At 51.3% G+C, this 26,382-nt stretch overlaps 1 protein-coding gene across 2 annotated transcripts in view; it reads right to left on the minus strand.

The window, feature by feature from the left end:
- PRRX2 (paired related homeobox 2) overlaps positions 1-26,382 on the minus strand; it is a 45,805-nt gene that overhangs the window by 2,425 nt on the left and 16,998 nt on the right. For both annotated transcript variants that reach the window (XM_053559920.1, XM_053559927.1), the window contains exon 2: positions 288-475. In XM_053559920.1, coding sequence (XP_053415895.1) covers positions 288-475 — 188 coding nt within the window. The remainder of the gene's footprint in view (positions 1-287; positions 476-26,382) is intronic.

A 26,382-nucleotide genomic window follows, 5' to 3' on the forward strand; every position in this document is an offset into this window, starting at 1 on the left:
CCTCCGGCATATGGGGCCAGTGCCCTACTCTTTTGAGCCACAGGCGCCGCCCCAGTGAGCCTCACTTTAAGGGGAGGCACCTGTGGCACTGAGGGGTTAAGTAACTTGCTCAAAGACACACAACTAGGGAGTAAGTGGCAGGGCGTGAATCTGATCTTCATCCTTCTGGGCCACAGATGCCCTTGCTCTTAAGCGCCCTGACCCTTGCTAGTGAGCAACCCCAGGGGAAGGACTGATGGCTGCGGGCTCCCAGCACACCCCTGTGCAGCCCAGGACCCAGCACTAACCTGCACACGTGCCTCGCTGAGGTTGACGCGCCGGGCCAGCTCCTCCCGCACAAAGGCGTCGGGGTAGTGCGTGCGCTCGAACACGCGCTCCAGCGCCTGCAGTTGGCTGCTGTTGAATGTGGTGCGGTTGCGCCGCTGCTTTTTCTTCCGCTTGGCTGCACTGCCTCGCCCAGGGCTGGGACACTCACCTGCAGAGGGGTAGGACGGTCAGCGCATGGTGGCCCTTGTGGCCCAGCCTGGCTACTCCTGAGCCCTGGTCAGCCACCAGCTCAGTGCTTTACTTGTGTCTGTCTCCCTCAGCAGGTGGGTGGTCTGTAGACCCAAGTGCAGGAACACTCCCTTTACTTCACTCCCTCATTCATTCTTTCACTCACCTATCCATTCATTCATTCTTCAACACACATTTACCGGACACGCACTATGTGCAGGCACAATGTTAGAGTCTGGGGATAGAATGGTGAACAAAAGCAGCCAGGCCCCTGTTCTGTAGAGCCCCCAGTCTGGGCAAACAAAGATGGGGGCTATGGTGAGAGCCCAGGAGACAGCCACCCGCCCCATCAGGGACAACAGACCTGGTGAGGAGGGCCGGGGAGACACCTGCGTGTCCCCAGCACCCAGCCTAGTTTCTGAGGCATGGTAAACTCTCCATCAACATGTACTGTTAAATTGGACTATTATATAATAAAGAACAGTAGGAGTCAGGCAGCGCCTGTGGCTCAGTGAGCAGGGCGCTGGCCCCATATACCGAGGGTGGCGGGCTCAAACCCAGCCCCAGCCAAACTGCAACAACAACAACAAAAAAAATAGCCGGACGTTGTGGCGGGCGCCTGTAGTCCCAGCTACTCGGGAGGCTGAGGCAGGAGAATCGCCTAAGCCCAGGAGTTGGAGGTTGCTGTGAGCTGTGTGAGGCCACGGCACTCTACCGAGGGCCATAAAGTGAAACTCTGTCTCTACAAAAAAAAAAAAAAAAAAGAACAGTAGGAGTCAAGGTCTGAGGATCCACAGATCATAGGATGCTCACAGGGACCCTAAATATGGGTCCTGTGGTTCTCGTCACTCCTATTTATAGAGGGGAAGGAAGATTCAGAGAGGCCAAGGTCTCAGGCCCAAGTTCAAGGTGCCAGCGAAGTCACTGGTGGAGGAGGTCTTTGAGCCCCTCAGTTTGGCACCAGCATCTTCATCCTATTCACAGACGAAGCCAGGCAGCTGTTGAAAGCAGCCTTCCAGAGGGCCCCTTCTTTCAGTACCCTGAGCATCCATGAAGCCAGGGATGTGCTGGGCGGGAGTCAAACCAATTTGTCAGCAGGGAAGGCAGGCCCCGAACGAGTGTGGCCAGGGCTCCAGAAGATGTCTGGCTCTGGTGGGGGAGTTCCTCTGGAGAGGTGGTGCTTGCCCTGGGTTTGAAGGATGTACAGGAGTTCTCCAGTCAGACCCAGGAGAGGAAGGGCAGGTATCCCAGAAACATCCCAACAGGGGACCTGACTGGGAGCAGGGGAGAGGGAGGGGGCATGTCCAGGTCCTATTTCCATTTTCTTTTATATTTCAGGTTAACATGAGGGTAGAAATGATTAGGTTACATTGTTTTCATTTGTTAGGTAAGATTCAAGTTGTAGTTAAGCCCTTCACCCAGGAGGTGTGCTGTCTGCCCTTACATTGTGCACATTAGGTGAGAGCTTACGGGTCTCCCTCCCTCCTCCCCTCTCCTTCTCCCCATTTGAATTGTGTTTTTCTCTCCTGTGCGTGAGTATTTGTTCATCTACTGGTTTTATATTAGTATTGAGTGCACTGGATACTTTTTTTGCATTCTTGTGATACTTTACTAAGAAGAATGTTCTTCAACTCCATCCAGGTAAATACAAAAGATGCAAAGTCTCCATCTTTTAATGGCTGAACAGTATCCCTTGACACACATATATCACAGTTTATTAATCCATTCATGGATTGATGGGCTATATCCACATTTAAATGTTATCCAGGGGCAAAACCACCTACCCTCATCCCTCAGGGCCCAGCTTGCTGCCCTCTCCTGCAGGCCGCCTGTCCCTGTGGAACCCCCTTCCCTCCACCTGGCACTTAGAACCAATGCTGCCCAGTTCAGTCCTTCCTTGGGGTTATGATTTTTAATTAAAAATGCATATTTTAATAACAAAGTAGCATCACGGTCTGACACAGTAACTGATTCAAACAACACAGAAGGGTATAAAGGAAAACAAAGCACTCTTTTCACCCTCTTCCTCCTCCCATGGATTATAAGATTACAAATAGAAATTGAAAACATTTACAAGCACAAGGTCCCACTGCACACACTGGTGCTCCAACTTGCCTGTGTTTGTTTAATAATGTTCCCCCGCCCCCATCCCTCTCCATCTCAGTACAGCAAACGTAGCCCTCTTTACTGGGGCCGTTTTCCCAAAATGTATTTTCTCTCTTGCCCCTTTCCCTCCACCTGTAGGAATCATTTTTAAAGTTAGTTTTTTCTGTCTCTCTCCAGCTTTGCACTTTGCAAATATAAGGAAATGTGTGTAATATTTTCTCCCCCCTTCTATCTAAAGAAAGCACAGCACATGCTGGCCGGCTTTCCCCCTAACCAGTACACCCGGGGGGTCCCTCCATGCAGTGGCAGGAACCCGTCCTGAGCCTTTTCCCAGCTGCATACAGCCCTGCTGATAGACAGGACCTTGGTGTGTTTCTGATGAATAACCTCGTGCAAACATGGTTTTTAATTTTTTGCCAGGGCATGTCTGGGACAGAGTCCTAGAAGTGGAATTTACGGGCCAATGAGAAAATGCTAGATGTGGTCAGATCCCCCATAGACTTGGGCTATTTGCCTCCCCATCACAGTTTGGCCAACACAGCACATTGTGAATCTTTTGAATTTTAGTCCATACCTAGTGTTTTTAGTTCCCTGGTTACACATTCCCTTTTTATATTCCCATGCATGATGTCAAGTATTTGTTCACATAACTGTCATGAGCTTTTATAATATGCCAGGCCCAGCAATGGATACCATTCAACCCCTGCTTTTTATTTTTTAATTTATGCTTAATGTAATAAATCTCTGCTTTTTTTTTTTTTTTTTTTGAGACACAGCCTCAAGCTGTCACTCTGGGTAGAGTACCGTGGCGTCACAGCTCACAGCAACCTCCAACTTCTGGGCTCAAGCGACTCTCCTGCCTCCGCCTCCCAAGTAGCTGGGACTACAGGCGCCCGCCACAACGCCTGGCTATTTTTTTGGTTGCAGCCGTCATTGTTGTTAGGCGGGCCCAGGCTGGATTCAAACCTGCCAGCTCAGGTGTATGTGGCTGGAGCCTTAGCCGTTTGAGCCACAGGCGCTGAGCCTAAATCTCTGCTTTTTAAAAAAGAGACATTGTTGGGCAGTACCTGTGGCTCAAAGGAGTAGGGCACTGGCCCCATATACCGGAAGTGGTGAGTTCAAACCCAGCCCCAGCCAAAAACTGCAAAAAAAAAAAAAAGAGAGAGAGAGAGTGACATTGTCACCCAGGCTGGAATGCAGTGGAATGATCACAGCTCATTGTAACCTCTAGCTCCTAGGCTCAAGTAATCCTCCTGGCTCAGCCTCCCTAGTAGCTGAGACTACCACCACGCCCATGCCCAGCTAATTTTTAAAAAATATGTAGAAACAGCTGGCCTGAGAGGGGTGGTGGTGGTGGTATATAGTCTGTCTTGCTATATTGCTCAGGCTGGTCTCAAACTCCTGGCTTCAAGCAGTCCTGCCTCAGCCCCGCAGAGGGCTAGGACTATAGGTGAGAAGTTACCATGCCTGATCTAACCCCCTGCTTTTAAATAGCTCCAGGTTAGCAGGGTTTACTGACTCTTAAGTAACCAACTGATTTGATTTAAATTGTTCTGAGACTGGTAAGTGATTGTGCATGTGTGTGTGGGGTGCCCTGCAATCTGGATTTGAACCAGTGATTTTCACTGGGCAGGGCAGTTTTAGCCCCTGAAGACATCTGACAGTGTCTGGAGCCAATTTGGGTTTTCAGGACTGGGGAAAAGATGCACCCAAGATCTGGTGGGAGAGATGGGATACTGCTGGGAGCTCTTCAGCTCCTAGGACAGTTCCCACCGTGAAGAATTATCTGGTCCAAAATGTCAGTATTCCTGAGGTTGAGTGGCCCTGGCTTAGAGGGATGACTAGGAGTTTATGTTCAGTTATTTACCCCCCTTGGGGAAAAACTTGCAAACACACGAGACAACTTGGGATGGGGAAGGCAGCGGGGCGGGAACCCCCTCGTGAGCTGGCCTGGTCGCCTGATGTGGCTTCGCGTTTCACTCCTCACCGCTTTCCTCCGGTGAAGATGGACAAGACTGGTGCCGGTAAACATCTCTTTACCCTCCAGCCCCTTGATGGAGGAAAACCTTAAACTGAAACAAGGGGCCGTGTGCTGAAAACTCAGTGGCGATCAATACGTGGTTGAGAGTAGGGATGGAAGCTTCTGGAACACCAGCCATCACAGGCGTGGTTTCCACCCCCCTTCAGACAATGCCACTTGGGCACACACCCAATACAGGAGGCCTTTCAACCAAAAAAGGAGACTTTTTTGGGAAGTTTCTGAGCTATGCAAAACTGGGGGTGTTTAAATAAAAAACATTTTGCAGTCTTCACCTCACTGAGTGGGCGCCGGAAGAAACAGCTCCACTCTCATGCCAGTTAAGCTATGTGGTGACATGGAGCCAGAATCCTCACACAACGGCATCTACCCCCACCTCAACCAGCACCAGACCCACCCCCAGCGCCAGCTGGTGTCCACACCGGGTCTCAATGAGCACTCCCCTGGGGTCTCAGCAAAGCACTGTGCTGGGCTGCACGCAGCCAGGGTAGGAGTGAACCAGGCCAGTGCCGAGCTCTGCACACGCCTACACCCTGCGAGGCATCACGCCACTTGACAAATAGGGAAACTGAGGCTCTGGGAGTGTCTGGCCCAAGGCCATACAACTGGGATTGGAAGCCAAGGCTGTGAGCTCATCTCCATGGGGGTCTCCTCCCTCATCCACCTTGCTTCTAGGCCTGGTGACAGAGAGGGTCTGTCATACACTCAGTACCAGCTCTCTGAGCCCATAGACGGCAGTCAAGGAGATGTCTTTGGGAGGGGCCTCCAGTCTCACCCATCTCACTGGTGCAGAAATCCCTTCATCTCCATCCCAGCTTATCAAAAGTGTTCCCTTGGGTACTTCTTACCCCTGGGAACATATGGAACAAGGACACACCAAGTTGCTGTGAGTTGCACGGAGCTGAGTTTAGCTCAGTGCCAAGAGCACAGTAATTGCTAGGTAAATGTTCACTCCCCTTAGATCTGAAGGCAACGATCCTCCTCCTGATCTTTTGGTCTCTTGTAAGCCCAACCTACAGTCAAAAGATGGGTCTGCAGCACCAACTACGGGCTGAGGCTGAGGATAGTGAGAAGGACAGAGGCAGTATCTCTCAAGGGACCAGAACTTGAACCCACAGCTTTGGACTTGGCCGGGGGCTGCTCTGACCTCTGCCTCAGAGCGGACGTGGGAGATATTTCTGAATCACCTCCTGAGAAATGTGGTGGTGGGCGTGTGTATTCCTTTGGGGATTCCATGTTTGAGCTTCTAGCACTTAGAAAATAAATCAATCCTTTCAAAGCCTCCGGCGTTGGCGCGGGGTCCCTGCCTTTTCACAGCCCCTCTCTTCTGGCCAGCAGGCTCTGTCCAAGCAAGGCTGGCCCAAAGTTTTCTTTTGTTCATTAAAAGTTCTGCTTTTCTCTGAGATGGAAAACAAAGCATGAAACTGCCTCCATCTGACCTGGCTGCTCAGACGCTATTGTGAGGGCTGGACGAAGGAAGAGTGAAACATATTCAGATGGGGGAGGCCTGTTTCAAGCCCTCACCCTTAAAACCAAAATTACATCGTTCCCGATTACATTACAATGAAAAAATGACTGGTGCACAGTTTTCTGCCATTAAATTATTTCACACATACCATTTATCTGGCTGACTGCGGGCCAAAGGCATTTGAAAACTCTGCTCTCAGCCAACTGATCAAGTGTTCCCAACACCCCTCCCCTGTGCCCACGGTTTTACTTATTCTGTGTAATTTAAGGGTCTAAATAGTCTGGAGGGAATTAGCTGCAAATTCTTCCTAAGACAAATAAACTCAGCCTCTTCGTTTCTGCCTTTCTCAAGCTGTTGAGAGACACTCTCTGTTTGTTTTTGCTTCAAATAGTCAGTTTACGCCTGACACTGGGCTGCTGCAAGCTCCAACCCAAATAAATAATTTTTATTAATTAGCATTTATTCTGACCAAATAAGCAGCAAACCCCCACCTCGCCCCCACGTGATCTCTGCCAATATGATCACAAAAACAAACAACGGGTCCTTGGGACCTTGATGTGGATTTAACAAATTAACACTGGGCCTTCCTCAGAGAAGCCTGGGAGCTGCAGAAATATTTATAGCCGGGGCAGCCTTGGGCAGGAAGTGGAGGTGGGCTGGGGAGGGGGGCAGGAGGGCTGCAGCTCCCCCACCCCAGGTTTATTGGTAGAGATTTGGGCTCCTCTGAAGGGCCCCTGGGAGAAGGGCTCAGACAAGAACTCGAAACCACATCCTTAGCTGCCACTCGCATCCACAAGGACACAAGTGCCCTGGGGGAGACTAGAGGGAGGAGTCTCTCCTCTTCCCATAAGAAATGAGAGGCAGTGCAGCCCGGTGGTCACGTAGGTGGACAGTCCCCCCTGACTAGGATCTCAGGCGGTTCCAACTCACTAGCACAGTGGCCATGTGTGACCCTTTTAATGGCTCCCAGCCTCGGGAATCTCACCTGAAAGGCGGGAATACCAAGAGCTACCGCATTTAACCCCTGTCCAACCCTTCACGGTTGGTTCCTAGTTGGACTTTACATATAAGGAAACTAAGGCACAGAGGGTTCAGCAACATGCCAAAGCCACATGGCTAGGAAAGGCCAGAGCCGGAGTTGAACTTAGAGACCAGCACATACTCCAGGGGTTTCAATGACCTGCCTCCCCACACCACTACGTGAGTCACCCTGGCACAGGGGCGGCACCAACAGCACCTCCCAGGTCCTCATGTGGTGGAATTCTGGGGGTCTCCCCAGAAGGTTAGGGTGTGTGGAATAACCAAGAGGAAAGACGCTGGAGGCAACAGAAGCATTTCTGAGTTGGGGCATGCGCTGGAGTCCCCTAGGAGGAAGGGACAGGGTCGGGCCCAGCACAGAGCCGGGCTCAGCAACCTCTGCAGGCAGAAGAGAAGGCAGGAGAGAGAAGAGGAAGCACAGTCCCTGGGGCTCCGAGAAGAAGGGGCCTGGGCTACCAGGGCGTTCCAGCGCCACCCCAGCCAGCATTCCAAACAAGCTGGTTTTCATGCCCGGCCACAGCTCCAGACGCTCAGGGATGAGGGATAAGACACTAAGGTCTCAGGTCCCCTGGCGAGATTTACACACCAGACATCCATCACCACCTCCCTGAAGCCCACTGCTGATTGGGGTCACCCAGGCCACCCCACAAGGTGGAGCCAGGGCTGGTGGCCTCAAGTGGTCTCAGGGCTGCCCAGCTGCTGCCCCATGTTCATAACTGCCTTGGTGCCAGAGGTCGCATAGGACATGCTACCCTGTGTACCCCTCCCTGAGCTTGCAACCTCTCCCGGGCTGGAAATCTCTCCTCTTCCTCTCCTTAGCTCATCTTCAGGTCTCAGCACAGATGCCACCTCCTCCAGGAAGCCATCCTGGGCCCCCAGGATTAAGCTCCCAAAGAGCTTTTCTCATCATAGCTCTGTCACACTGCAGGGTGAGTGTGGGGTCATTGGTCCGGCAGGGACTTGAGCTTACCGTTTTTTGTCTCCTTGGAACCTGCAGGGACTAGCATAGGTAATGCTCCATAAATACTGAGTGTTGAGTGAGTGAAGGCATGAATGAGGAGGCCATGGAAGCCTGTCCTTCTGCCCATGGGTCAGGTTCCTCCGTAGGGAGCTGTAAAGGGCTGGCCACTGCTGAGTCACATGGGAACAGGGCAAGAGGAAGGGGCTGGGGCTAGTGGGGTGGTCCGGCTACCACCAGCCACGACCAGCCTCTGCCCTGCCACACTTCTAAAGATGTTTCACCTCATTAATTTTGAACAAAACCCTAAGATTCTGACACATTTTTATAGCTGCCAGCCTAGAGAAGAAGAAACAAGAAACACATCTTGGGAAGGCAGGCAAGGAAGGAAGAGGCAGTGGGGCCCTTGGAGTCCGGAAGGTCCCCCTGGGACCCCACCCCCCATCTCATGGCATCACCAGGCCTCAGCATAGCATGTGAGAGCCCAGAGGCATGGGCCACCCCAGCCCGGAGCTGCCCTGGTCCTCCATCCACCTAGCCCAGAGGCCAGCAACCAGTGTGGCTACAAGGAGGCCTCGACAGGCTTGGGATGACCCTGGAGTTTATGGGAGGCTGGGGGTGGCCTCCTGGGTCCCTTCTAAAGCTCAGCAGAGCCTTGCCTGGAGGCAGCGGCAGCACATCTGGGTCTCTCTGGGGTCTAGAGCCTCTCCCATAAATGAATGACATGAAGCCCACAATTCCTTGGTGCCATGAGACCCCCAAGAAACTCCAGATGATGGGCCAGTGTGACAACAGGAGCTGCCCTTAGCGGGGAGCACCAGCTCCTCCCCCTCAAGGACTTCGCACATGCTTTTCCCTCCGCTGGAGCACCCTCCCCCATCCCGCTGCTCCTCTGCCTGGCTAGTGCTTACCCCACCCCTTCGTTCTCAGCCTGCAGGTGCCGCCCTGAGAGGCTTTCCAGTCCCAGACTAGGGTAGATTGCCTTGTTTTAGGCTCCTAAGCCTTCTCCCTCTCCCACATACTTGTAATGAACCAAAACAGAAAATCAAGTATTTTAGTTTTCTGCTTCATGTCTGCCTATCCCATTCAACTCTAAGCTCCAGAAAGGCAGGAACTGGGTTTCCCTTGCCCCTGCTGTATCCCCAAGTCTGGTGAAGAAGTTGGGTCTCACAACTATTTTTGAATGAATGATTATATAAAAGGAGGAATGCCTCACTCCAGAAAAGGATGGGAAATCTCAATTTCCAAAGCCAAGTCCCTTTGTCTTCAAAAGGGCCAGATGATAAGTTTCTTAGACGTGACAACAAAACCATAAGCAACTAAAGAAAAAAAAGATAAATTGGACTTTATCAAAATTAAAAACTTTTGTGAATACCATTGAGAAAGTGAGAAGACAACCCATGGAATAGGAAAGTATTTACACACCATGTGTTTGATAAAGGATTTGCATTTGGAAAATATAAAGAATAGGCTGGGTGTGGTGGCTCATGGCTGTAATCCCAGCACTCTGGGAGGCCTAGGTGGGTGAACTGCCTGAGCTCAGGAGATGGAGACCAGCCTGAGCCAGAGCTAGACCCTGTCTCTAAAAATAGCTCAGCGTTGTGGCAGGAGCCTGTAGTCCCAGCTACTTGGGAGGCTGAGGTGAGGAGATCACTTGAGCCCAAGAGTTTGAGGTTGCTGTGAGCTATGATGCCACAGCACTCTACCCAAGGCAACAAAGTGAGACTTTGTCTCAAAAGAAAAGGAAAGAAAATATAAAGAACTCTTACAACTCAGTAATCAAAAGATAAATAACCCAAGCTAAAAATGAGCAAAGATCTAGATAGACACTTCTTCCAAGGAAATATACAAATGACCAACAAGCACATGAAAAGGTGCTCAACATCATTAGTCAACAGGGAAATGCAAATAAAAACCACAATGAGAGGGCGGCGCCTGTGGCTCAAGGAGTAGGGCGCCGGTCCCATATGCCGGAGGTGGCGGGTTCAAACCCAGCTCCGGCCAAAAAAAAAAAACCACAATGAGATACCACTTCACACCCACGAGGATGGCTGGAATCAAAAGACAAATAAATATCAAGTCTTAGTGAAGATTCGGAGAAAACTGAAACCCTCAGACACTACTGGTGGGAATGTAAAATGGTGCAGCTGCTTTGGAAAATAGTCTGGGACTTCCTCAAAAGATTAAAAAGAGTTACTATTAGATCCAGCAATTCCACTCCTGGGTTTAGACCCAAGAGAAATGAAAAACATAGGAGGCCTGCTAGGAAAGTATCCAGCTACGTGTGTCCCTGGTTGTCACAGCACTTAGCTGGATACTTTCTGGACAGCCCCCCTTTGTCCACACAAGATCTTGTACACAAGTGTACATAGTTGCATTATTCATAACAGCCAATAAGTGAAAGCAACCTTGCTTGGCACCCATAGCACAGTGGTTATGGTGCTGGCCATATACACCAAGGGTGGCGGGTTCAAACCCGGCCCAGGCCACTAAACAACAAAGACAACAACAACAAAAATAGCCAGCTGTTGTGGCAGGCACTTGTAGTCCCAGCTACTTGGGAGGCTGAGGCAAGAGAATCGCTTGAGCCCTTGAGTTGGAGGTTGCTGAGGGCTTGTAACGCCATGGCACTCTACTGAGGGTAACATACTGAGACTCTGTCTCAAAAAAAAAAAGTGAAAGCAACCGAAATGTCCTTAAACTGGTAAATGGATAAATAAAATATGGTCTAGCCATACAATGGAATATTATTATAGTAGGTAATAAAAAGAGGCTCAGTGCCTGTAGTTCAGCGGCTAGGGCGCCAGCCACATACACCAGAGCTGGCAGGTTCGAACCCAGCCCGGGCCTGCCAAACAACAATGACAAATACAACCAAAAAATAGCCAGGCCTTGTGGCAGGCGCCTATAGTCCCAGTTACGTGGGAGGATGAGGCAAGAGAATCACCTAAGTCTAAGAGTTTGAGGTTGCTGTGAGCTGTGATTCCACCGCACTCTACCAAAGGCGACAAAGTAAGACTCTGTCTCAAAATAAATAAATAAAAAGAAATGAAGCACCCTACCAGTTACCCTGTAGGTTAACCTTGAGAACGTGATGCTAAATGAAAGAAGCCAGCCGGGGAGGACTACACATCGTATGATTTCATTTACACAAAATGTCCAGAAAGGGCAAATCCATGGAGCAGAAAGGAGACTGACCATTGCCTTGGCTGGGGAGGATGGGGGACTGGGGAGTGACAGCTGAAAGGTTCGGCGTTTCTTTTGGGGATATGGAATGGACTGTGATAACAGTTGCACAGCTGAATATACTAAACATCACTGAACTGTACACTTTGTTCATGAGACAGAGTCTCATTCTGTGCCCTGGGCACAGTGCTGTGGCGTCACAGCTCACAGCCACCTCAAACTACTGGGCTCAAGTGATCTTGCCTCAGCCTCCTGAGTAGCCAGGACTACAGGCACCTGACACAACACCTGCCTGTTTTTGTTTTTTTTTCTTTCTATTTTTAGTAGAAATGGAGTCTCCCTCTGCCTCACACTGGCCTCAAACTCCTGAGCTCAAGCAATCCACCTGCCTGGGTCTCCCACAGGCACGAGCTACCATGCTCAGCTGGACTGTACAGTTTAAATGGATGAATTGTATAGTGTGAATTATACCTCAATGAAGCTATTTAAAAGAACACACTCAAAAAGAGGAGGTGCAGAGAGAAACACTTGGATTGGTACAGGAGACCCCAAATCCCCAGCACTGGAGGTGTGGTGGGAAGGGGTGGCAGGGAGTGAGGGAGGTAAAGCGGGCAAGGCACAGACCCTGGCTCAGAACCACGGAGGGCTCCACGCTGGCTCTTGGTCAAGGTCTTTGGGGGAAAACCTCAGTAAGAGGGCAGGTAGGAGGCATGGTTCTCGCACAGAATGTCCCCACGTGGCGCTGCCATAGCTAGAGGAGGGGATGGGCAAGGACCAAGGTCCTTCTGAAGCTCAGAAGCCTTGAGAAATGGGGTCTTCAGGCCCAAGGGGAGCAGGGACAAGGTAGCCAGGCAGACATTTGCTCCCAGTCCCAGGCACATGAAAGCGAGGCAAAGGCTGACACAGCTGACCGCCTCAGAGGCTGCCAGCATGCCAGGAGTAGCACGGAGCACCCAGGCCTCTGCCCACTCAGTGCCCCAGGAGCCAGGGTTCAAAGCTCCAGGCACCTCTGGTTACATCTGTGTTCAGCCCAGTCTCCTCTACTCCTGAGATCCCCAAAGCAAGCTCCAGAGAACAGGGTACCTACTGGAGTTGGATGCCGTGGTGGGTGAAAGTCAGGGGATTTTCCATGGGGAAGAGGAGCAGCCCACTGCTCAGAATTTGGTCTAAGAAGGGGGTCAGTGTCTGTCCTGTCTGGTTTTAATCTAAAGTTGATGGCCAAATCCCAAATTTATTGTAAAGCCTAAATTTTAATGAGGGGCTGGCATGTGGAGGAAGGCTGCCCTTGTTAACCATTTTCAGAATGGTATGAAATGCTCAGCTAAGGGTCCAGTGTGGGTCCTTCTCTCCTGTTTAAGAGCTGGTCTCTTCAAAGCCTGCAGCTCCCTGGGAAGCTGGGGTGAGGGCTAAGGGCTGAGCACAGAGACGGTCTGATGTTGCGTGGCTTGGTTTTGAAATAAACCTGCCAAAGGCTCTGGGGTCTCAAGCCTATTATTCTTGCCCACTCGAGGACTCAGAGCCTGCAGGGAGCTTAGAGGTCATCCTTCAAAGTCCCTCATTTTGCAGATGGGAGAGGGGCAGGGACTTAGTCATGGGCTCAGAGCAAGGCAGTAGGACCCCAAGTTCTAGCCACTGACGTCTGATGCCTGAAGATACACATTTTCCCCTTCCTGGTCCCATTTCTGTCCCTGGGCTTCCTGAGAGAATGTAGAACATGTCCCTGACCCAGCAATTGGGTTGGGTGGCACCCAGCAGCCTAGGCAGACAGCAGATGCCGCCTCCCCATAGCATCTGAGAATGAGAAAAATTGCTCCCTGCACGTCCTTAGTCAAGAGATCTCCCTTCTGGGGTCTCGGTTTCATCATCTATACATGGGGACAAGACAGTGTCTATGCCTCCCTCTTAGGCAGTTCAGCCCAGTCCTCTCCTAGGAACCCAGGAATTGCAGTGGCGCCTCAGAGATGACTGCCACCCCACTGTTATCTGTCCCAAATGAAACCCCGGCCTCGGCTCTTTAGTGCTTCCCCCATTTCAATCATGAACCCTTCAAAGACTCTGGAGAACTCTGCGGACCCTTCCCCAGAAAAACACAGGTGCACAGAAAAGCTCACACGTGAGTCTGAATCCTGTCCACAGACCCCAGTCTCAAGGGTCAGCTCAATGGAAAGTCAGCTCTTTTGCCCTGGAAGAATCCGCCTGCCCCTTCCCTATCTTGGGGTCGCCTAGCAAGACCTCCACAGAGAGCAGCTCAGACAAAGGCTGTGTCCAGTGGTCCCTCTCCTGAGGCTAGCAGGACCTGCTATGACCCGGGCCCCCAGCCCCACTCCACTCCTGGAGAGGCTGCACTTTGGAGGATCACTGGAGTTTTTTATGACCCTTTTGTGAGCTCTGGGCATGCTGGAAAATTTGAGTTTGGGGCTCGTTGGGTAAAGCTCCAAGGGCTGTCTCAAGTGTTTCTGCCACACCCTCGCCCCAGTGCAGGCCTGTGGTGAGGCGGGGACTTCTTCTTCTCCACCCTTTTTTTTTCTTGGCTTCTATTTACTCAACTTTCATTATGTGCCTGGCGCTGAGTGACAAAGCCCTGCCTTCCAAAACGCAGAAGGCAGAAGGCACTGTTATCAAGCCTTGCTCCCAATAGCGACGATGAGATTCAGCAAGGTGAAGTACCCAACCCAGGTCACCTGCCAGTAGTGATCAGCAGTGATTTATGTCCACTTTGTCTGTCCCCAAAGTGGCTGGACAAAGCTGCCTTTGGAAAAGTTAACTCTTTCCAGACCAGAATGAAATTGCTGCCAAGGGCCCAGGGTGGGGTTTTCCTCTCCTATTGAAGAGCTCCTGGGCCTCAGGCAGCCACAGCCAACACCTGCTGGGGAGTCAGGTGAGTCTGGCAGCCAGGTGCAGAGACCATTCTGATTTCTGTGGCTTAGCTGGCCACCCCTCTCTGGCTCAGCAAATTGGAGCACTCTGCCCACACCCACCCGCCAGGCTCCCCTGCAGGGTGTCTCAGCAGGGCAGGTAACTGTCTGTGTCCCAGCCCCCAAGAGGGCACCCCAGTGGCTGCTGCATGGGCCCAGGACGAGAGCACGTGCAGAGTCTGTGCACGTAGTCATCTTCGACATCACAACCATGTTCCCGATCACTCTCTCGCACAACAGCCAAGCCTGACTCTAGAAAATTCAGCCTTACAACCAGTCCTAATCCCTTTCTCATGTGGGTCATGTGGGGCTTTTACTTTGAGGGGCAGCACCTGGGACTCTCTTCCCAAGCCCACCTTCCTAACATCCGAAGGCAGATTTTCCAGTGGATTCAGCCATGTTGCAGGGGTGGCCCCCCCACCCTTGCCACGTAGGAGGCTCCCAGTGGAGGGACAGCTATCAGATCTTCTGAATTTCTCAAAGGGGTGTCCACTGGGCAGCGCCTGTGGCTCAGTGAGTAGGGCGCCAGCCCCATATACCAAGAGTGGTGGGTGCCTGCAGTCAGGAGCTGCTCGGGAGGCTGAGGCAAGAGAATCGCCTAAGCCCAAGAGCTGGAGCCCACAGCACTCTACCGAGGGCGACAAAGTGAGACTCTATCTCTAAAAAAAAAAAGGGCAGGGGGTTGTCCATCGACAATTTGGGACATTCCTGTCTTGAAGAACCAGCTGGAAATCTGCAACAGATTCTCCCTCACCCACAAGTTGAGGGTGCTTGAGAGAAGCCAGCTGGGAATGACATGGCTCAGAACAAAAGACACTGATCTACTTTAGGTCTGTGCTGTCCAATACGGTAGCTGCTAGATGCACGCTGCCATCTCAATTTGAATTTGCATTGATTAAAATGATACAAGAAATATGAATTCCATTCCTCATTTCCACTAGCCACATTACAAGGACTCAACAGCCACATGTGGCTAGTGGCTGCCATATAGAACACCACAGATACAGAACATTTTCCTTATCACAGAAAGTTCTACTGGGTAGAGCTGCTCTAGATACTCCAATTTTGCTTCTTTCCTTTTTTCTTTTTTTTTTTAAAGGAGGAGGAACAACAACAACAAAAACCAGCATTGGAGGACATTTGAAAGGAGAAAAATCTCCTAGAAATCCTCCCAGGCCAGCATATCTGCTTAATTTCTAGTATACTTTCTGTCCCATGTTCACACATATCCAGCTATCACATGACTCCACTTCCAGTGTGTATGAACACCATTTTCATTTTGGATGGGACATGGATTAAGAGTCCAGGATCAAGATCAGACACACACGCAGGCAAACTGCATGGTTGCACAAGTTGTGCACTGCACAACTCCAAGGGCATGGACTGCACAAACTGCTGCCCACTACGGTTATGCAGTGGACAACCTGCCCAACCATATTCTGCTTTCCTGGAAATAGCTACCTTTAAGCCCTGGCTTTTCATGTCAGCCCTGTGAGCTCTGTCAACAAAGCACTTCACCTTTCTGAGGCTTAGTGTCCTCATTATCAATGTGGAAACTGCTTGGACAACAGGACAACATTTGGTACCTGGTTAGTGCTCAAGTGATGTTAGCTGTTGTATAAGTGACCATTATTATCTCGCCATTTTATGGAGCAGAGTTGGTGTGGTGATGTGAGTGGAGTGCCTCTCACAGCAGGGGGCTTGCAGCAGGCCTGGGCATGTGGTGATGATGGTCAATCTCTACCCCAAACCTTCTGCCCATTTCGTATCTTCTTCACCATCAATGAGTAGCTACCTCATTTCGCCAAGGGGGGATGCCAACATTGATCAGCTGGTCAGTCCCCTCTTACTGGACATTTAGGTTCCTTCCAATTTTCCTCTACTTAAAACTTGGTGAAAAATGCCTCATTTCTCTGTCCTGCTGTATTTCAAAACCCCAACTGCTTCAGCAACTCTTCTGACAGCATGCTCCTCTCTGCCAGGAACTTTCCTCACCAAGGTGGTCAGAGTGGGTCACCCACAAAAGCACAAATGGTGATTCAGTCTGCACGAGATGTCAGAGCTGGACTCTGAAGTTAGGTTTACCAGGTTCAAACCCCAGTGTCACTGTTGAGTGACCCTGAGTAAGTTACAACCTCTCTTATCTTAAAATTGAAGCCTCTGTGTGCTTCGATTTTCTCATCTGGAAAATGGGGATAATGACAACATCTTTGTCACTGGGTTGTCGTAGGAAGTAAATGAGTTAATATATAAAGTTCTTAAAATAGTGCCTGGGGCTTGATGCCTGTAGCTCAAGTGGCTAGGGTGCCAGCTACGTACACTGGAGCTGGTGGGTTCGAGTCCAGTCCAGGCCCGCCAAACAACAATGACAGCTACAACCAAAAAATAGCTGGGTGTTGTGGCGAGCGCCTGTGGTCCCAGCTACCTGGGAGGCTGAAGCAAGAGAATCACATAAGCCTAAGAGTTGGAAGTTGCTGTGCGCTATGACGCCATAGCACTCTACCCAGGGTGACAGCTTGAGCCTCTGTCTCAAAAAAAAATAGTGCCTAGGACACAGTAAGTCAAAAATCATATTAACCATTCCCTCATTTATCTGGAGTCTGATGGATATGTGTTTGAATCCCAGACTTGCCATATATTGGCTATTCAATGCATAGGTAAATTGCTTTACCTCTCTAAACCTTAGGGTTTGTGACTTCTGAGTGCAAACTTAGGCTGCTAAGAGGCAGGAGCGATCCTCTGCCCAGCACACTGCAGTCTTGCTCCCAAACAGCTGCTGTAGTGCCCAGAGACCAAGTTGTCTGTTCCTCCGAACACACCTCCTTCCCAACTGGTGCTGACACACACTGGTAGAGGCTGTCCTGCAGGTGCCTGAGGAAAGATTTCACCCCTCCTAGATGCTTCCTGAAAAGCTGGGCTGGATGGGGCAGAAAGCATCTTCTTTACTCTGGGCTGGCACATGGTAGGTCCTCAACAAATACTGAATGAATATGTGAATGATGAATGCACGGAATTTGGGTCCTCATGGGGAGGTAATCTCAATTCTCTGCTCGCCCAAACACATGAAGACTTCTGGGCACTATCAAACTGTCACTAGCCTTCTCACCTTCCAGACCTCCTATCTGCAGAAACTTACTGATTGTTCTTAAATTTAGGGGCCAGAGCACGAGTCAGAGAAATCCCTCCCCAAAGGGAAGGGCTTCCACCTGGCTTTGTGGGTTAAAGTCTGAGGAACAGGAGGAATAGCCTTTCTGCTGGGGAGGAGGCCCCTGAGCCTGCCCTGGGAGAAAGGGAGCTTCCAAGAAGATTTGATCCCAAGCCCAAGCTTTGCTCTCCGGAGTCCAGCAGCCTGGGTGGGAATCCCGCCTCTCCCACCTCCCAGGCTCTGTGACTGCTCCTCTCCAGGCCTGGCCAGCCCTCCCTGTGCAGTGCACTGAGGGACAGGATGGCAATGATGCGAGGGGGCCTCCCTTGCCCAGTCTCTGCCCATGCCCACGGAAGAAGGTACTGCTGTAGCTGACTCTCCCCATCTCCCAGCCTCCCAGCGCTCCTTTACTCCGACAGGGAAGGCTAGCATGGCTGGGAGGACTCACTCTTGCCACGTATTTTCTATGAAACACTCCTCTCCAGCATGAGGGAGGGCTGCAAGCCCGGGGGAACTCCCGGAGCCCCAAGGCACTGGGTGAGGCGATCTCTTCTGTAGCCAGCCTGGGCTGGCCTGGCTGCACCACCGCCCTGTCCCCAGCCTCCTCTTGGCTCTCTCAGCGTGAGCTCTGCGGAGGTGGGACCTAAGTGCCCCCCCTAACCCAACCCCGGGAGTCTTCTTAACTTATGCTGGGAGTGGTCACCCCCAAGCCAGGACCATATTCCCTTCTGCCTGGAAGAGCTGAGCGCCCAGAGATGAGGGGCGGGGGTTCGGGGTGGGGACAGTTGACCTCAGCCTGCTGTTGTCCCACAGAAGCTGGGACAGGCCTCAATGAAACTCTTGTACTTACCCCTTGGGTGAAAAGCCCCTTCCGAATCCCTGCCTTTAAAAGCCTCCAACCCCCACATTTCCTCCCGCCCCCCATTTTGGCATTTCTTAGTATGGCCCAAACGCCTCATCTTAAGGGAAGCTCTGACTCAGAATGTTGAAAAATCTTCCGCACAAACTTAGGAAAATAAACGCGGGGTGGGGGGGGGGTGCGAGGAAGAGTCCCCGGCCCTGGTGGGTGGGGGGCGCTAGCACCGGGCGGAGCTTTCTGAGCAGCCTCCGCACTAGGCTGGAAGCGGATCCCAGCCCGGGAGCCCAGAGTCCTGAGGGGGGCTTTCCCGCCCGGGCGAGCGGGCGGGGGTTCCCTTTGCGGCGCGCGGGTCTGGTGTCTGCCCGGAGTCCAGGGGGTGCCGGGCCGACGCGCCAGCCCCCGCCGCCCCGCCTGGCCATGTGCGCGCCAGCCCGTGCGTGCGAGCGCGCCGCGCCGGTGGCGGCCAGAGCGGCGCCGCGGCACATCTGGTTCCAGGCGAGCCCCTGGCGCCTGCCTCGCCGCAGCCCCGCGGCCCAGACACACAGACGTTAATAGATCGGCGCGCCCAGCCCCGCGCGGCCCGCGCTCGCCGCCGCCCAGCCGCTCCGCTTCCCTCCTGCGCAGACACCTCCCTCTCCACCCCCGGTCCCCGGGCCCGATCCCGGGCTGCAGCCCACTCTCATCCAACAGCCAGTAAAAGGGACTGCGACCCCCCCAGCGAGTAACAGAGGAAGTTCCCACGAGCCCAGCACCGACCATGGTCAAGGGCTGGGCTTGGCACTGCATGGATGCGTCTCCACACAGTAACCCAAGGCAGTACCACGGCTGCCATCCCCATTTCACAGACGGGAAAACTGAGGCTGGAGAGGGAGATCAGTCGCCCCGGCTCACACCGTGGGAAAGCGGCAGAGCGGGGCATTCAGCTAGACTCCAGCCCGGCGGAGGATCCCCGCTGCACCCCTCCTCACCTGCCCGCGCGCACACTCCGGGCACTCCAGGCTGCCCAAAGTTGGCTGCAGTGTGTGCCTTCCCCTGGGGCGCCCTCCCCTGCCGGCCTTCCTCAGGGACCCTCTTGCAGCTGCAGCTCTGATCCCTTAGCAGACGTCCTCGGACCCAAACGCCTGGGGGAAGGGAGTCTTGGTGGGGACTCTCTGGAAACTGGGGTGACTCCTTTTCTTGGCAAGGCTACTTATTGGGAATTCACCACATGGGAAACCCGGAACGGGAGTGTACACTCGGGGATCATTCTTATCCCTGGCAGAGATGCTCTGATTTAGGAATGCCTATTATTCAAGGGTATATGTTTATTTTTGAAAAGTGGTCTATGATCTTTAGGGACAGTCACTCAAACTGGATTAAATGATAATGAATCAACTAGAGAGGATTGGTGAGTGGAGGTGGGTTTTCCCTCTCTCTGTCTCTCCTCTCCTCTCCTGTCTTCCTCCCTCTCCCACCCCCATGGCCTTGAGCCCCTACCTGTGGGCTAAGCATGCGCTGGCCAACTGCAAGTCAGGTGGCTGCAGATTAAACTACCTTTCCCCTCCTCACAGGGGGCTTTATAAGGAAATGGCCCGCATCAAAGTGCCACATTCACCCTTAAACTGGGGGAAGACTGTTCCCTGGGCTGCTTACAGGACAGAGCAGAAATTCTGTTTAGAACTTTCCCATTAATATCCCCTGAATTCATTTGGGAGGCTTGTTAACTCAGGCTGTCAAAAATTCTGGATTTTAGAACAAAACCACACTTTAAAAAAGTTCCCAGCCTAATGGTAATAAGGTCCATTACAGCCATGGCAAATGTGCCCAGGCATCTGAAGGTGGCTGGTGAGGCCCCTGCCCGCCCTTCCCCCCAGGCTGGGGGGTCCTGAGATGAGGGGGATGCGAGGAAGGGGAGGTGAAAACCAGCTGGGGGCTCCCAGTGCTGTTCCCTCTGCCATCCTGAGACTGAGTTGTCCCCAGGCAGGCTCAGAAGGGGGTAAACAAAACTCGGCTCTGGGGTGTGGAAACACCAAACCAAACAAGCAAATTGGTCAAGTGGAGCCTGGAGCGAAGGAGGGGAATGTGGACAAACCCTGTGCTGAGGCATCTGCCACTTCCACAGCTGTCTCCAGAAAAGGCAGTTTCCTCTGGTACCACCAGAGCTTGTGGCAATTTCTGGTCATAGAATTCTGGCGCCTTCACTTTCGTTCCTCTCCATGGCCCCTGCTCTGTCTCTCTTAGTCAGAGACCTCTAAGGGGGTGCCAGAACAGGTGCCCTGTCCACGCTGGGCAGGGGTGAGGAGGGTGTCCTTCTAGAACTTTAGAATGACCTTGCATCTTCATGAGGTTCTGGCCTAAGCCAGGCCTGGTCACTTGCTTGTGGGGTGTTGAGTGGGTATTGTGATCCTACCCATGGACCTCTCACACAGCCCGCCTGTGGCACACCCCATTCCTCCTCCAGGGTTGAAACTCTTTTTATCTGGAAGCTACAGGAAGGTGGAGGGTGGTGTGGTGGGCTGATGAATGGCCCAGCCATGAGGCCTTCATTGGAGCACCAGGGTCATGTGCAGACACTACAGCAGTTACCATGACTCTGAATGGGGCTCTCTTAGCTATGGCTCAGTGGAGCTTACGTGCTAGGCACTTTACACATACACACAACACACTCCTGCGCACACACATGCACACACTACTCCAAGGAATCCCCACAACTGCAACCCTAAGAAGTATTGTCAAGAAGCCCTTCATACAGAGAAGGAAATAGAATCTGAGAGGTCCAGTAACTTCTCTGAGGTCACACAGCCAGTTAGTGGAAGAACAAGGACCCATCCCCACCCTGATGCACAGACTCCAGCACCCATGCTCCTAAACAGAGCCTGCTGCTGAGCAAGGGTGAGTCTGCCCTCATGTCCTCCCCAGGCAGTAGCCAGCAAAGAAAGAGTCAGAGGGGGCTGGCTCATGATGTCATCCCTGCCACTTTGACCGCTGGGCAGACTGCGTTCAGGGGGATGCTAAGGAGCTCTGGTTGATTAACTGTGTCTGCCTCGGGCTCAGGAGCATTCCCGAAAGAGCCAGAGTGGGACATGACCTTCACTCCCCACTGAGGGCTCTTCCCACCTCAAGGGACACAGCAAATTATGTGACATGTGCCACCATCTTCCCTTGTCCCCTGACAGGTTTATTTTGGGAAGCTCACACAGGGCACAGAAGTACATTTGAAGACAACATGTTCCTTTCTGCCTCTTAAAGGAAATAAATGAAGCACAATCTGGCATTGCCAGGAGGCAAACCCTGGTCCAGGGCTTCAGCAAGGGCAGGAAAAATTATCCAACATCTCTCAACATATTTATAGTATTTACCTCCTACAAAAAATACCACATTGCTAGGTAACTGTGACAAGGAAAGTTTTGCCCCAAGAAAACAACTTATTCTTTTTAAAAGACTATCTCCCATGAGAAAACTTCTTTACAAAATTAAGTTATGAACAATCTGATTTAAAAATGGATAAAAGCCCCGAGCAGACACCTCACCAAAGAAGATACACAGATGGCCAATAATCTATCAAAAGATGCTTCAAAAGATCATTTATCATGAGGGAATGCAAATTAAAACAACAGTGAGATACCTCTCAGCCTTACAAGGGCCAAAATCCAGAACACTGACAACCAAATGCTGGGGGGTGGGGTGTGGAGCCACAGGAACACCATTCACTGCTGATAAGAACGAAAAACGGCACAGCCACTTTGGAAGACAGTTTGGCAGTTTCTTACAAAATGAAAGATTCTTGGCTCGGTGCCTGTGGCTCAAGCGGCTAAGGCGCCAGCCACATACACCTGAGCTGGTGGGTTCGAATCCAGCCCGGGCTGCCAAACAATAATGACGGCTGCAACCAAAAAAAAAAAAAATAGCCGGGCGTTGTGGCGGGCACCTGTAGTCCCAGCTACTTGGGAGGCGGAGGCAGGAGAATCTCTTGAGCCCAGGAGTTGGAGGTTGCTATGAGCTGTGATGCCATGGCACTCTACCCAGGGTGACAGCTTGAGGCTCTGTCTCAAAAAAAAAAAAAAGAAAAAGAAAAAAGAAAGATTCTTTTACCATACGATTCAGCAATTGTGCTCCTTGGTATTTAATGAAAGGAGTTGAAACTTACTTCCACACAAAACCTGCACAGGGATGTTTGCGGCGGCTTCATTCATAATTGCCAAAACTTGGAAGCAACCAAGATTTCCTTCACCATCTGGAGGATGGTGAATGGAAAAATAAACTGTGGTATACCCACACAGTGGAATATTATTCAGCACGAAAAAGAAATGAGCTAACAAGTCACGAAATGACAGGGAGTCACCTTGATCTGAAAGGCTACAGACTGTGTAATTCCAACTGTGTGACATCCTGGGAAAGGCAGAACTACAGGGACAGTAAAAAGAGTAGTGCTTGTCGGGAGCTGGGGGGGGGGAGGATGAATAGACAGACAGGACACAGACAGAAGGACACAGAGGACCTTCTCAGCAGTGAGATCACTGTACCCTGATGGCAGACACGTGTCATTACACATCTGTCCAAACCCACAGAAGGTTCCACACCAAGAGTGAGCCTCAGTGTACACTAGGGACTCTGGGAGATGATGACGTGTCATGCAGGTTCATTGTTATAACAAAGGGACCACTCGGTGGGGGCGCTGATAGTGGGGGACAGGAAGTATATGGGAAATCTCTGTACTTCTGCTCAGTTTTGCTGTGCGTCTAAAACTGCTCTGAAAAATAAAGTTTACGTAAAAAGGAAAAAGAAAAAAAACAAATATCACAACAGGCTCAGGGTGGGGAGAGGGAGAGATCCTTAATTGATAATGTTTGCCAATTTGGGGGCTATAAATACTTCTATTTCAGCTAATTTCAAGCTACAACATGACATCAATGAAGGCAAAAATTGAGAAGAGGTGCCCAGTAGCAACCGGTATATAGCATTTCAGCATCCATCCAGTTACAATAAATGCAAATAACCCCAAGAGCATAAATATATAGTCAGGTGTAAAATGATTAGGAATAGATGAGTTTTGAGTATATATTGCCTGTGTTTTACATAGAATGATTACAAGTTTATATAATTTACTATTTTAGATTAAAAATAACATCTTTATTCAGATATAATCCACACACTCCACAATTCACCCATTTAAAGTATACAGTTCAAGACTATTCTTTCAGGGATCACTTGTATAGTTTGCTCATTGGTTACTAGAGTTGTTTCCCTGAATGTGTAGAAGAGGGAGAACGTAAAAGTACGAGAGAGAGGAAAGAAAGGGATGAAAGAAAGAAAAGAAAGGAGAGCGAGCGAGCTATATAATTTTCATATTTATTTTTTTGAGACAGAGTCTCACTCTGTCCCCCAGGCTAGAATGCCATGGCCTCAGCTTAGCTCACAGCAACCTCAAACTCCTGGGCTTAAATGATCACCTTGTATCAGCCTCCCGAGTAGCTGAAACTATAGGGGTGTATCACTAGGCCCAGCCATATAATTTAATTTTAACAGCATCTGTGTTTGAGAACCAGCTTCTAAAATTCTAAAAATAGTTGTCTCTCATGAACTGCACAAGCAAACCACTATAGTTTATGGCCGACGTAAAGGAGGTGGTCTCTTATCCTTATCCACGTGCAAATGTGTTTAGCTGGAGCTGGCATCATGGTGTAGAGCCCACCTTGGATTTCAGAGCTGGATACAGTGAGTCATGTCCATCTGAGGACTAGCAGCCCCCAGAACTGCCACACCTGGGGGGTCCTATCCAGCCCCTAGATCTTGCGTATCTTTATCGAGGTTCAAATCCTTCCCATCAATATGACATGACATGTGTATGTAATTCCATCACCTGCTCCAGGCAGCGAGGGCCTTTCTGAAATGAGTTGTTACCCTCAAAAGTATGCCCAGAAAGCTGAAAAAGTCATGCCCGAGAAGATTTAGGCCTGCAGCTTTTATGCCAGCTCTCAGGAAAAGAATGATGGACCCCCACCCTAATAGAGGATGGGGGTGGGGAGAGGCTCCTAAGATGGGAGGGATAGAGGCAGCAAGGTAGAACTGGAGTCCTCAGCCCCAGCTGTGCACTCAATCACTGGGTGGTGGGCAGCATGGAGCTTTTAAAGATGCCAAGCCCCCCTGCCATCCCTGAGAGTCTGATCAACAGGTTTGGGGTAGGCCTGGCCATCAGCATTCACTGGAAGCTGTCCAGTCCTGCTACCATGCAGCCAGAGTTGAGGACCACTTGCTGATAATGCCAAGTGCAGGGTCTTCAGGCATCAAACCAGTTTAGAGTCAAGTCCCAGTCCTATGGCCAAGGGCCACTTACCCCAAATGAGCCTCCATTTCTTCTTCTGCAAAACTGCAAAATGGATATCCACCTCCAAGGCTATTTTAGGCAATCACTCAAGTAACTAAGCACAGTGCAAGTGTGAGTGGGGGAATTGGAGACGATGGATTCTGTTTCTCATATGAAGTGATTCCTGTGTGCAGGGTGTTGAGTTGAACACACCATTTCACCAAAATCTGGCACCGCCTAGGAGATAAGCACTATCATTTATCCCCCTTTTGCAGATGAGGAAACTGAGGCTCAGAGGGCGTTGTGACTTTCCCAAGGTAATCAGGTTAACTAGCAGCAGGGCAGGAATCAGGCTGAAGCAGGCAAGCCTGTCACTGAAGACAGGAGTGCCTGAGAGCTTGGAGAAGAGCTGGGGGTGTAGGAGGCAAGAAAGCTTGGAAGAGGAGAGATTTGGAGAGGGAGTGGAGTGTGTTAAGGGGTGCACAAGTGTCTCCCTATGCCATGAAACCAGCACCCCTAAGCCATGAGCCTATCTGAAATCAACAACATGGAACACTCTGGGACTCATTCAAACCCCAATCTGAAAAGGTTATATACTGTGCCATTCCAAAAGCAGAACAGGCGCTTTCCAATCCATTCAATGATGAGAAGCCTGAGGTCACAGAGGGGAGGATGCTCAGCAAAGAGCCATACAGCCAGAAGGTGGTGCACCATGACTGGTGAAGAAGGCTAACAATGGGCTCCTACTTGTCTGACAAGACCCTATTGAAAAACCCTCCCCTGATGCACAGAACCCCTAACGCTGTGTCTGCCTCAGGCCCCTCACACTAGTCGCTAGACTTGATCTCCTGCCTCAGGCCCTGCCAGGCTGTGAGCTCCCGGGTTCAGGCACCCCTCTGGACCCTGTGCTGACGGCTGGCAGCAGGCAGAGCAGCAGCTGCAGACCCAGTGAGCCAGACTGGCCTTTCTCTTCCAGGGTCAGATAGATCTTAACCTGACGTGGATGGTGCGTCTTGGGGGGAAATGTGAGATTGATGTGCTATTGTCCGTGTTTGGGGACAGAGAAGGGCAGAGAATGAGGGCGATTGCCACACCACGGACCCTGGATCCTGAGTAGCTCTTCCTATAACCCCTTTACACTGGAGGCTCTTGCCAGTCCTCGGGCACCTCAGTAGTTGAACGAGGAGGGGTACTGTCATTGACTAGCTTTATAAAAGGAGAAACCGAGGTTCAGAGAGTTGATGTTGCCAACCCAGCTGGGGCCTGCCCCCATCTCCTGCTCCTGCTACCTTCCTGCTCCCCACATCTCAGGCAGGCACAAGAGTACTCACCTGACCAGGTTGTCACAATTCCAGGGACTCATGTACAGTGACAGAAAGAGGCTCAGCTGCTGGCTCTCCCCTTGCAAGGTGCTTTCCCCCCAGTGCCACAGTTTCCTTGTCTGTGGAGCTTGTTACTCATGGATATTGTGAGGGTTCTATGCGATGGTGCCTGGATGTCTGTAGACAGGACCTGCAAGTGTCACTGTGGCTGACAAACACCCACCTGGACGCTGGGCCGTGCAGGGTACCCTCCCTACCAAGGCCATGGGCCACTTCTGTCTCTTTCCTTCCGTGAAGCTCTGCTGAATGCCAAATACAGCCCACTTATCCAGGCGCCAAAGACAGGATGGCAGAAGCAGCAGCAGACCTGTCCCTGCTTACCCTCCCCTTTCCCTCTGTAGGTGGCTGCCTGGCAGGTGGCTGTCCCTCAACCAGCACCAATCACATATGGAAAGAGTCTGCAACAGCTTTGTGACGCTTGCTTAATTCTCCTCTACCTTGGGCCTGGCCCCCACCTGGGCACCTCTGATTTCAGTAGCATTCTGCCCAGACCCCACCCACGCTGTATT

The sequence above is a fragment of the Nycticebus coucang genome, chromosome 2 (assembly GCF_027406575.1).
Source record: "Nycticebus coucang isolate mNycCou1 chromosome 2, mNycCou1.pri, whole genome shotgun sequence".
NCBI classification, from domain to species: domain Eukaryota; kingdom Metazoa; phylum Chordata; class Mammalia; order Primates; family Lorisidae; genus Nycticebus; species Nycticebus coucang.